General features: G+C 39.7%; 1 protein-coding gene across 3 annotated transcripts in view; it reads left to right on the top strand.

Moving 5' to 3' along the window:
- The window catches only part of LOC106868930 (small ribosomal subunit protein mS39), a 36,448-nt gene extending 25,990 nt beyond the window's left edge, over positions 1-10,458 (top strand). For all 3 annotated transcript variants that reach the window (XM_089362336.1, XM_089362335.1, XM_089362334.1), the window contains 7 exons: positions 200-279; positions 1,560-1,645; positions 2,463-2,531; positions 5,020-5,073; positions 6,144-6,207; positions 7,844-7,938; positions 8,797-10,458. In XM_089362336.1, the coding sequence (XP_089218462.1) occupies positions 200-279; positions 1,560-1,645; positions 2,463-2,531; positions 5,020-5,073; positions 6,144-6,207; positions 7,844-7,938; positions 8,797-8,848 (500 nt within the window). In that variant the 3' untranslated portion in view covers positions 8,849-10,458. The remainder of the gene's footprint in view (positions 1-199; positions 280-1,559; positions 1,646-2,462; positions 2,532-5,019; positions 5,074-6,143; positions 6,208-7,843; positions 7,939-8,796) is intronic.
- Positions 10,459-12,184: the final 1,726 nt, after the last annotated feature.

Raw genomic sequence — 12,184 nt, 5'->3', positions numbered from 1 at the left:
ACCACTTTACAGAGTGTGCTGGGTGCTTTTTTGATATATACAGGGTGTCCACAAAGTCTGGGTACATGGGGATTAGCACATACTTTAAGAAATTATTATTTCTTATATTTAATTGTTTATGTTATGATTTTATTTACTCCATGTACCCAGACTTTGTGGACACCCTGTATATATATATTTCATTTTGCTTCTGTTTTAGACCTGGTTATGTTCCAGTTCACACGAGGAGAAGAAACTGGAACAATATTTAAGTTAATGGCTGAAGAGAACCGGCCTGAGGTAAGTAATGTCTTATTTTCTTGTCCCCCACTTAACAAAATGTTTTATGGAAATAATATATTGCACTAACTGGCAGCTACTTGAATCAGTGTGGGAGAGGAGAGGCTTTAGACTGGTCACCAAGTTGGTGGTGTACCAAGCAGCTGTACTGCTTATGCTACAGTACGTTTTCTTCAACTCCAATACACACACACACAAAAAACCATCTTGTAAGATAATCTTTTTGCGATGTGCATATTGGCGTTGAAAAATCAATGTAATTTTCTGTAGATCTGAAGAGCTAACCTCTTATATCTGCACGCACACACATGTTGGCACTCCGTTGATTATGACGTCGAGGGTTCCAGTTGATCCGATCAACAGAACAGCCTGCTCGTGAAATTAACGTGCAAGTGGCTGAGCACTCCACAGACACGTGTACCCTTAACGTAATTCTCGGGGATATTCAGCGTGACACAGTGTGACATGGCTGACCCTTTGAATTACAGGCACAACAGAAACAGGAAGTAAGAGTGAGAGAAAGTTGTGATGAAAGGGTACAGCAGGGTTCGCCACCATCCCCTGCCAGAGCCTCGTGAAGCTTTAGGTGTTTTCGCTCAATAAACACTCACAACACCCGGTCTGGGAATCGAAACCGCGATCCTATGACCGCGAGTCCGCTGCCCTAACTACTGGGCCATTGCGCCTCCACTCAACTCCAGTATACACACACAAAAAATAAGCCCATCTTGTAAGATGATTTTTTGGGGATGTGTTTACTGACGTTGAAAAATCTATGTAACCATAAATTTTCTGTAGATCTGAAGAGCTAGCCTTTTATATCTGCATGCACGCACACATATAGCCCTGTAATGATGTGTGTTGGGATGCCAGCTAACCACAACTGCATCATAGTTCTCCACCACAATAAAAATAGACTTAGTGAATAAATAGTCCAGTGACTTTGTATGTTTGAAGAACAGCATCCTATGTTGGCTTCAAATTTTGGCCCAGGGCCAGCAGTTTCAGGGATAGGGGAGAAGTCTATTACATCAACCCCAGTACTCAACTGGTACGTATTTATATTGACCACTAAAGGATGAAAGGCAAAATCAATCTCAGCGGCATTTGAACTCAGAATGTAAAGATGGATGAAAAGCCACTAAGCATGCTAACAATTCTGCTAGCTCGCTGCCTTGAACAGCATCCTATATTGAACAGCTTGTTTAGTTTCTACTGTCCCTGTCTAGCTTACACAACACTAGTAAACTGCCAATTTCATTGGTTCTCTTGTCTTTCAGCTCCTCTCACAGTTTGCTGAGGTTGCAGTGAAAATTATTGAGAGATGGACAGAAGAAAACGATGCAAACATAAAAGAATTTATTTTGTAAGTTGTTATTCTGCTATTTTCGTTTATCTTTCATTTGTTTCAGGCATTAGACTGCGACAATGCTGGAGCACCACTTTGAAGAATTTTAGTCAAATGAATTGATCCCATTCCTTGTGTTGTTTTTTTTTTTTTCCCAAGCCTGGTACTTATTATGTCAGTTTCTTTTTCTGAACTGCTAAGTTACAGGGACTTAAACATACCAACACTAGTTGTCAGGGACACACAGATACAAAGACACATGTACACACACACATACACACATACACGATGGGCTTCTTCCAGTTTCTGTCTACCAAATCCACTCACAGGACTTTGGTTGGCCCGAGGCTATAGTAGAAGACACTTGCCCAAGGTGCCACGCAGTGGGACTGAACCCAGAACCATGTGGTTGAGAAGCAGCGGTAAAATCAGTGTGTTCACACGACGTACTTCGCGAGACTTGAAAACGTGACTCCTACTGACCTCTTTTCCCTACACAGCAGTCCTTGTTCATATGCATCACATGACCATACCAGTACAGTCTTCTCTCTTGTACACTACGTCTGATGCCTCTTGAACCCACTCTCTCTTTCAAGACACTTTGAATTCATCCTGACAAGTTTATCAAGTTGTTTTGATTTTATCCTGCATTATCATGTAGCCTTGAGATTTCAATGAAGGGATTGTTTATCTTTTTAGACAGATTTTGTATGGTAAGTGTGGAAAGCCAGATCTGGCCAGTTTAAGCATAAAACGGGTAGAATATTTTGATTAAATGTGACTGGTTTAATGCTAAAGAGTTAATGTTTTTGTCTTTTTTTTTTCTTTATTCTAGATTAACAGGCGAACTCCTTGGAAATATGATGGTAATTGTTATGAAAGCTGATCGTTTTAGTGAAGCCTGGTATGTTATTGTTTGCAGATTTATTACATTGACCAATCAAAAATCGTTTTACAATTGTTATAAAATTTTGGTGTACGGCATCCAGCTGTAGAAACTCTGCCAAATCAGATTGGAGCCTGGTGTAGCCATCTGGTTTCACCAGTCCTCAGTCAAATCGTCCAACCCATGCTAGCATGAAAAGCAGACGTTAAATGACGATGATGATGACGATGAATTTAAGTAACTTATTGTTTCCTTGCTGATTTTTGTGGAAAATAATTCAGGCTCTATGAATATTCTCAACAAGTTCCTTTGCAAAATATTGGTTTGCAACTTTAATATATAAGGCCAGCAATTTCAGGGGCGGGGGCTAAGTTGATTAGCTCAACCCTAGTGCTCCAACTGGTACTTATTTTATCGACCTTGAAAGGATGAAAGCCAAAGTTGACCTCGGCAGCATTTGAACACAGAACATAAAAGACTTATGAAATACCACTAGGCATTTTGTCCCGCAAACTGATAATTCTGCCAGCTTGCTGCCTTTCTTTCACAAAATATCAAAGATACTTAGGTGTAGGCACGTATATATATATATATATATATATATATAGGTTAAAAAAAAAACACAAAAAACAATAACAAAAAAAACAACAAAGTGAGGACGTGATACGGATAGTGTTATTGGATGCTCGGGAAAGGAAAGAGAGAGAGTATGACGTTTCGGGCGGAGCCCTTCGTCAGAAAGACAGAAAATTCGGAGAATGGAAAAACGGAGGAAGAGGAAAATGGCACCGATGCCCACGAGGTTACATTGTGAAAGGACCGGAAGAGGAGGTGGTGGGGGAAAAGTTCTTTCTAAGACAGGAGAGTGAAAAAGGGAGGTGAATATCTGTGCGTGCGCGAGAGTCTGCGAGTGTGTGTGTGATAACAGAACGTGTGTGTGTGTGCATGGTTTGGTGGTTTATCTGTTAGTGTGTATGTGTGTTTGTGTGTGTGTGTGTGTGTGTGTGACGTAGTGGAAGGAATTAGTAGCAGGAATAGTTAGTGGGTGCTGATGGACAATGGTTAGTGGAGGGTCAGCAGGCAGTTTTTGAGTATGTGTGTGTTTGTGTGGGGTTGTAGGTGTTGGGTACGTGTGCGTGTGTGTGTATTTTGTACATGCACGTGTGTGTATGTGTATGTTTTTGTGCGTGCGTGTGTGTTTGTGTGTATGTGTATGTTGTGTATATGTGCGTTGCTGTGTACGTGTGTGTGCGTGTGTATGTGTATGTGTGTGTGTGTGTGTATGTGTGGATGTGCGTGTGTGTATGGGATTGTGATGTGTGTGGGGTTGTGAGTGTTAGGTACAGGTGCATGTGTGTGTATGCGCGTGTGTGTTTATGTGTGTCTGTATGTGTGTGTTCGTGTGCGTGTGTGTATATTTTGTGTGCGCGTGTGTGTATATTTTTTGTGCGTGTGTGTCTGTGTATATTGTGTGTATATAGATATATATATATATATATATATATCGCGGCATGTGTAAGGACTTTCGAGCGAGATCGTTGCCAGTGCCCCTGGACTGGCTCTTGTGCGGGTGGCACATAAAATACACCATTTTGAGCGTGGCCGTTGCCAGTACCGCCTGACTGGCCTTCGTGCCGGTGGCACGTAAAAAGCACCCACTACACTCTCTGAGTGGTTGGCGTTAGGAAGGGCATCCACCTGTAGAAACTCTGCCAAATCAGATTGGCGCCTGGTGTAGCCATCTGGTTTCACCAGTCCTCAGTCAAATCATCCAACCCATGCTAGCATGGAAGGTGGACGTTAAACGACGATGATATATAAATATATAATTTTAGAGAAAAGAACCAAAGTTCATGAACTCGTCCATAAAAATTCAGTCACATATAACATGTGACTGCTGATTAGCGAAGGATAGCAGGGAGAGGGTACTTGTCTTAGTGGTTAAGGTGACAGTAGTTTTGTAGGGTTTCCATGAACACCTATAGGTCTCTCCCCTTTGGAGAAATTTTTGTTAGAATTTTTTTTTGGTTTTGTTATTTCTCTTGTTTATACTTTTATATAATCTCACACTATTGCCCTGTACTATCCTCAGTCTTTTTGTCAACCCTTGTTAATAAAGAAAGCATTATTATTATTATTATTTTTTCCGTAGTCTTATTTTTATCACATGCTTTCACTGCACGACCAAGTACAGCTCTCTGTGCTTTGGGTATGTACTCTGGTTTGTTGTGGTGCTCTTATTTTCACTATATCGAAATTGCTTTACATAGGATGTGCATGGTGCCTAGTAGTATTATTTTCTGTATGTCATATACATTTGTAAGTCCTGGCGTTTTGGTTATGTATTTGTCTGAATGTTTCTTTTTTGTATCGTACCTAATGAACCTACTATTACAAGAATTGTTTCTGTTTTTAGGCTCCACATTCGAGTTACCTTTATTTCCAGATCTTTATTATTATTACTATTGTTGTTGTTATTATTGTTATTATCTATTCACTCTTATAGGAAGATGTTCGAACTGTATGAGAAACATTCTTCAAAACTTTCTAATGTGCCCAGGTAAGTTACATTCAAAAGTTTTGAGCAATCATGAAAATGGTGGCTAGCAGTCAGCCTTCTTCTTCTCTCTTCTTTTCTTCCTCTTATATAATAAGAAATAACAGTAAACTATGAATGTCATTCTTAATTTTGATTCCAATTTTATTTTATTAATAGCCCTCTTCTCTTCTCACATATTTTATACTCATCTTTGATAAGGTTTTTCAAAAAAAAACTGAAACGTAAAGTAAATTAATTAAAATACCCCAAAAAATATTTTTTTAAAGTGGCATTTTCATTTTTATTTCTCTTTAATATCTACTTACTCGTGTGGTACATTTACAAATCTTTTCAAATATATATATATATATATATATATATATATATATATACAGGGGTGCATAAGATATTTGAGGACAGATTTATGTTTATGAAAAACAGATATATAATAACAGATAATATCTTTATTTATCAAAAAATACTATGAGGATAAAAATAAACCTTCTTTTCTATAATGTTATTCAAATTCAACAGTTGATTCTGTATGAAATCTAAATCATCTACATACTTGAATCAAGTGGTCCTGGCTCATTTTGGTCATTACTCTGACCATGGCAGCTTTCAAAGAATCTTTGGTGTTATAGGCATGTTCACTGAACTCTCAACAATGCTCCACACGTAATAGTCCAATGAATTGAGATCTGTGGAATGAGGAGGCCAAATATTAGGGGCTATGTGATCATGAAAATTTTCAGCCATCCATTCCTGTGTTACTAGAGCCATGTGTGATAGTGCAGAGTCTTACTGAAACACATATGGCCTTCCATTGCATACACTGTCTATCCAGGGCTTAACAATTCTGAAGAAGATGTCAAAACAGCCTTTCATGATTTCATCACCTCTTGCTCTCATGAGTTCTTTGCTGCCAGCATAAATAAGCTACTGATAAAATGGCAGAATTGTGTTGATAATTAAGGTGCATACTATGATTAACTGCATTGCTTTTTGTTGAGATAAAGTAAAATAAACTTTCAGTTAGAAATCAGACATTTTATTCTTAATGACCTGATATATACACATTTGTTTTTCAGTGAGAGTGCCATGTCGATGCTGTTGGATGGTTGCCTGAATGAAAAGCACACTAAAAATGTGTTGGTAAGTTAGAATATTAAATACCTAGACGTAGTTGGTCCCCACTTTCTATTTCAGTCTTGTGTGCGTCATGTTGGTCAGGTAACCCTCACTTGGGGCCACAACTAGTTGTTGTTCTTTATGTTGTTATGTCTCAGTCATGTAGTTTTCATGCTGTAATCAAAGATATTTCAGCTACTCTCTTTATCCTTTTAATCACACAATACTCTTTACTCTTTAACTTGTTTCAGTCATTTGACTGCGGCCATGCTGGAGCACCGCCTTTAGTCGATCAAGTCGACCCCAGGACTTATTCTTTGGAAGCCTAGTACTTATTCTATCGGTCTCTTTTGCCGAACCGCTAAGTTACGGGGACGTAAACACACCAGCATCGCTTGTCAAGCGATGTTGGGGGGACAAACATAGACACACTAACATATACACACACACACACATACATATATACGACGGGCTTCTTTCAGTTTCCGTCTACCAAATCCACTCACAAGGCTTTGGTCGGCCCAAGGCTACAGTTGAAGACACTTGCCCAAGGTGCCACGCAGTGGGATTGAACCCAGAACCATGTGGTTGGTCAGCAAGCTATTTACCACACAGCCACTCCTACGCCTATAATGTGTATATGTTCAAGATATGTATATCTTGGACTATGTTACCCATTGTGTCCTTCCTTGTCTTTTTATTTTCAGATAATACAGTGGGATTGGAAAGAGATTTTGGTGGTTATTTCTAGCAGGTCGAGCAACTACTTAGAGTCTACTTTGTTGGTTTGGCTTTACACAGTAGTAGTTAATAATAATGTTGATGGTGAGGAGGAGGAGGAGGTTGATAAGTAAAGACAGAAAGAAAATCAGTAATAGGTGTAGGCATGGCTGTGTGTTAAGAAGCTTGCTTCCCAACCACATGCTCCTGTGTTCAGTCCCACTGCATGGCACATTGGGCAAGTAAGTGCCTTCTATTATAGCCTCATGCCGAGCAAAGCCTTGTGAGTGGATTTGGTAGACGGAAACTGGTACTTATTTAATTGACCCCGAAAGGATGGAAGGCAAAGTCGACCTCGGCGAAATTTGAACTCAGAACGTAGGGGCAGACGAAATACCGCTAAGCATTTCGCCCAGCATTCTAACGTTTCTGCTAGCTTGCTGCCTTGAACTTCTTTCAGTTTCTGTCTACCAAATCCACTCACAAGGCTTTGGTTAGCCTGGGTTTATAATTGAAGACATTTGCCCAAGGTGCCACATTGTGTCGAACTGAGCCCAAGACCACATGGTTGGGGAGCAAACTTTCCAGTGGATATTAAAACAAAGTTGACAGCGGCAGTGACAAGGGGAAAGACCTGAGAATCATGTCTTGCTCTTATGCTTAATTTTCCACTTGGTTTCTAAAGCTGAATACTCTCCTTATCACTAGTCACTGGACAGGATTTTTTTCAGGGTGACAGTGTGTGGTGTGTAGATTGCTTTTAGACAACACCTGCTGAGGACTGGATGTCGTTAAAGGTGACAGCAAGAGCTCATTACTGTTCCATATTTGTGGTGAGACATGATGTTAACAGCCCATCCTTTTCTATTTTATTCCAACATATTTTCTGTTTTTTTTTCTTGCATTTTTTTTTCTTATGTTTCTTTTATTTATATTGCAGCATTGTGCCAAAACTATGAATAAAATTGGTTATATGATTCCGAAAGACAAGGCCGATAAAATAAAAGAGGAACTGCAGCTAAGTGAAAAAGATCGGTAAGTTACAAATTTTACCACTTTGTGACCTTGTGTGTATGTGTGTGTGTGAGTGAGTGTGTGTATATACACATACATACATTATACAGGCGCAGGAGTGGCTGTGTGGTAAGTAGCTTGCTTACCAACCACATGGTTCCGGGATCATTCCCACTGTGTGGCACCTTGGGCAAGTGTCTTCTACTATAGCCTCGGGCCGACCAAAGCCTTGTGAGTAGATTTGGTAGACGGAAACTGAAAGAAGCCCATTGTATATATGTGTGTATATATATATATATATATATATATATATATATATATATATATATATATATATATATATATATGTGTGTGTGTGTGTATATGTTTGTATGTCTATGTCCCCCCCCCCCAACATCGCTTGACAACCGATGCTGGTGTGTTTAGGTCCCCGTAACTTAGTGGTTCGGCAAAAGAGACCGATAGAATAAATACTAGGCATCCAAAGAATAAGTCCTGGGGTCAATTTGCTCGACTAAAGGCAGTGCTCCAGCATGGCCACAGTCAAATGACTGAGTGGATTTGGTAGATGGAAATGCCCATCGTATGTATGTATGTATGTATGTGTGTGTGTTTGTGTTTGTTCCCTCAACACTGCTTGACAACTGGTGATGGTGTGTTTATGTTCTCATAACTTAGTGGTTCAGTAAAAGTCACTGACAGAATAAGTACTAGTCTTCAAAAAATAAAATCCTGAGGGTCGATTCGTTTGGCTAAAGCCCTTCGAGGTGGTGCCCCAGCATGGCTGTAGTCAAATGACTAAAACGAGTAAAAGATAAAAGATATAAATTCTCCTCTTTCCTAAACTTACTTTTTTCTTTTCGTCTTCTTCTTGAACAGGTACATTCTGGATATGTGCTCCAGCTCGGGGAAGAAAACAGATGGAGAGTAACAAGAAACCTTTAACAGATGTAGTGTAATTTTGTTGGCACTGTGGAACAAAACTTTTGCAGCCAGCAGCAGCAGCTGGGATATGTGTTTGATTGATTCGTGTATAATGTGAATTTCTATTCAGTTGACATGAAATCTTGTTTGTTGTTGTTGTTGTTGTTGTTGTTGTTTTACTCCTGATTGTTGAAACTGAAAGAGTTAGAGGTTCCGGCAATGTATCATGTTAAAAAAAAAAATATATATGTTAGTGACAGAGGCAGTATCAATGCCAAGAGGTAATATCTATTCCCTTCATGTGGGTGACACTTAAAAGCACCCACTACACTCTCTGAGTGGTTGGCGTTAGGAAGGGCATCCAGCTGTAGAAACTCTGCCAAATCAGATTGGAGCCTGGTGTAGCCATCTGGTTTCACCAGTCCTCAGTCAAATCGTTCAACCCATGCTAGCATGGAAAGCGGACGTTAAACGACGACGACGACGACTTAAATGGGGATGTTCTGTTAGAACAAAGTATACTTAGGTAGATATCACGTGGGAAACTCTCATATTGGCTTTTGGTGCAAAATTCACTCTTGTTTATATCACCAGCATGGAGATAAATCCCTGCCACCTCCAGCACCAAGACCACCAGATCACATAATTTCGACATTCCTTGGTCTCATCAATGATGGATGCTTGACTGTTAGAGATAGCAGCGACTCATCTCCCCACCAGCAATATATAGAAAAATGGTGTCAGAACAGGCACTGGTGTTGTGATTAGCCAGTGAGGTTGTTAAAATATATATATTAGTAACAAAAACAGTATTAATATCTGAGAGGTAATATTTATATTCACTTAAATATGGATGTTCTTTTAGAACAGACAGTACTGTGATAGATACCACAAGAGAAACTCTCATGTTGGCTTTTGGTGAAAAAGGGTATTGCACTTAGAAAGTTCCCCCTCTGAGGCACAAGTTTGGGCAAAGTTGTTTATGGAAGGCCATCAGTCACCCATGCATAACAGCCTCCCCTCTCCATGCCACTAATGTTATCCAACGGAATGTTAAAGGCTGCTACAGCTTGGCACCAGTGATGTCACAACTCATTTCTGCAACTGAGTGAACTGGAACAACGTGAAGTAAAGTGTCTTGCTCAAGAACACAACACACAGCCTGGTCTGGGAATCGAACTCACTACCTCATGATTGTAAGCCTGATGCTCTGACTACTGAGCCATGTGCCTTCACACCTTTTTACCACTAATGGCGAGATATATTTTTGCTATCTGCAATGCTAAGACCATCAGATCACATGATTTTGACCTTTCTTGGTCTTGTCAATGACGGACGCTTGACCACTAGAGATAGTTTTTTTCTAACAGAACCTTCCCGTTTAAATGGGGATAAATATCACCTCAATGTATCATATTCCATCTGCAAGAATCCTCTGCTTTGCAAAGTCTAAGTGAGTCCAGAAGACTTATTGTCAATACACCTCAACATATAAATTTGATAACATAGTCAACCTAAATTTTGTTATAACAACAACATCAACAATGATGATGATGAGGCAGCTGCTACTGCTGCTGTTGGTGATGTTTATGATGATTAAAGATTTTCATATTTTAATGGTGTTAAATTTTATTTTGTCTTTGAATAAAGAGAAAAGTGATTTTCTTCTTGTAAGCAGTGAATTGGTAGAATTCTTACACCATTCCTTACCTTAAGCTCTTTGCACCCTATGGCACAGAGGCCATTAATGACCTTTACTTCACTGTTCTTGATTCTGGGCTGTCTTTAAACCTTTTAATTTTTATATTACTCTGTTACATGTTGTTGTTGTTGTTGACACTCCGTCGCTTACTACGTCGAGGGTTCCAGTTGATCCGATCAACGGAACAGCCTGCTCGTGAAATTAACGTGCAAGTGGCTGAGCACTCCACAGACACGTGTACCCTTAATGTAGTTCTCGGGGATATTCAGCGTGACACAGTGTGACAAGGCTGACCCTTTGAATTACAGACACAACAGGAAGTAAGAGTGAGAGAAAGTTGTGGTGAAAGAGTACAGCAGGGTTCGCCACTATCCCCTGCAGGAGCCTCGTGGAGCTTTAGGTGTTTTCGCTCAATAAACACTCACAACGTCCGGTCTGAGAATCGAAACCGCGACCCTATGACTGCGAGTCCGCTGCCCTAACCACTGGGCCATTGGGCCTCCCCTGTTACATGTAATGCCTATTTATTCACATTATTTTTAATTAATCATGTATTATCTTGTAGCTTCAAGATTTTGACACCCTGATTGTTTATTTTTAGAATCACGTTATAGAATAAGTGTAAGAGGTTGAATTCTGACCAGGGCCACATATGGCCAGTTTAAATGCTAAAGTGTTAAAGCCTTCCTCTCCCTGGTTTTCTTGGTTTTGAATTGCTTTTGTAACTTTGCTTTTCTTTTTCTAGGTAGGGATCTTCACCTCATGCAGACCCATTTTAACCTCTGGTTTAAAATGATGGTCCATATTAGTCTAGCTTCTGTCTTTTGACCTGTCCAGCATGAAAGACCCTACCAGGAATTTGTACCCCACTGGTGTAGTTTTCAGGATCTTGAAGCACACAAGCCACATTCTGCTACAAAAACTAGACCTTGTGGCAATAGAGTCACTAAAGCATCAGGTAAAATGCATAACAGTATTTTTTCTGGTTTGTTATATTCTATTTTCAAGCTTCATTTTTCATTCTTCCAAGATTAATAAAGTACAAAGAGTGGTGGACCTGTGAAGTGGTTCAGTTTTCTGAAATGGTGCCTTGTGGTAATTACTCCCTGTACTTGTTTCTATTTACTGTGATAGGGGTGTCCAAGTTCACAATCATAAAGTCATGAGTTTGATTGTGTCACATTGTGTTGTTGAATGAGGTGCATAGTGTCCTTGAGTAAGGCACTTTATTTCATATTGCTCCAGTCCACTCAACTGGCAAAAATGAGATGTGCCTGTAATTGAAAGTGTCACTGAATCTCTCTGAGAACTATGCTAAGGATATGTGTATCTGTGGAGTGCTCAGTCACTTGCATGTTAATTTCACGAAGAGGCTGTTCTGTTGATCAAATCAACTGGAACCAACATTGTTGTAACTTGCAGAAAACCAGTCGGCTGAAAGGTTTCATAAAAAAGAAATGGGAGCAAGACTTCCGCCTGTCCCCCACCCAAACTACTTCTTTTAAAAAATTTTTTTTTCGACACAAACCCACCTTTTTGACTATGGGGAATACGAATCTGCAAAAAAATTGGCAAAAATCTGAATTTTAAAATGACCACCCCGCCACCCCCATTTCCTTCATTTTTTTTACTTTTTCCAGA

The sequence above is a fragment of the Octopus bimaculoides genome, chromosome 14 (genome assembly GCF_046866305.1).
Source record: "Octopus bimaculoides isolate indiv1 chromosome 14, ASM4686630v1, whole genome shotgun sequence".
NCBI classification, from domain to species: domain Eukaryota; kingdom Metazoa; phylum Mollusca; class Cephalopoda; order Octopoda; family Octopodidae; genus Octopus; species Octopus bimaculoides.
This window is presented reverse-complemented; position numbering and strand designations above follow the sequence as displayed.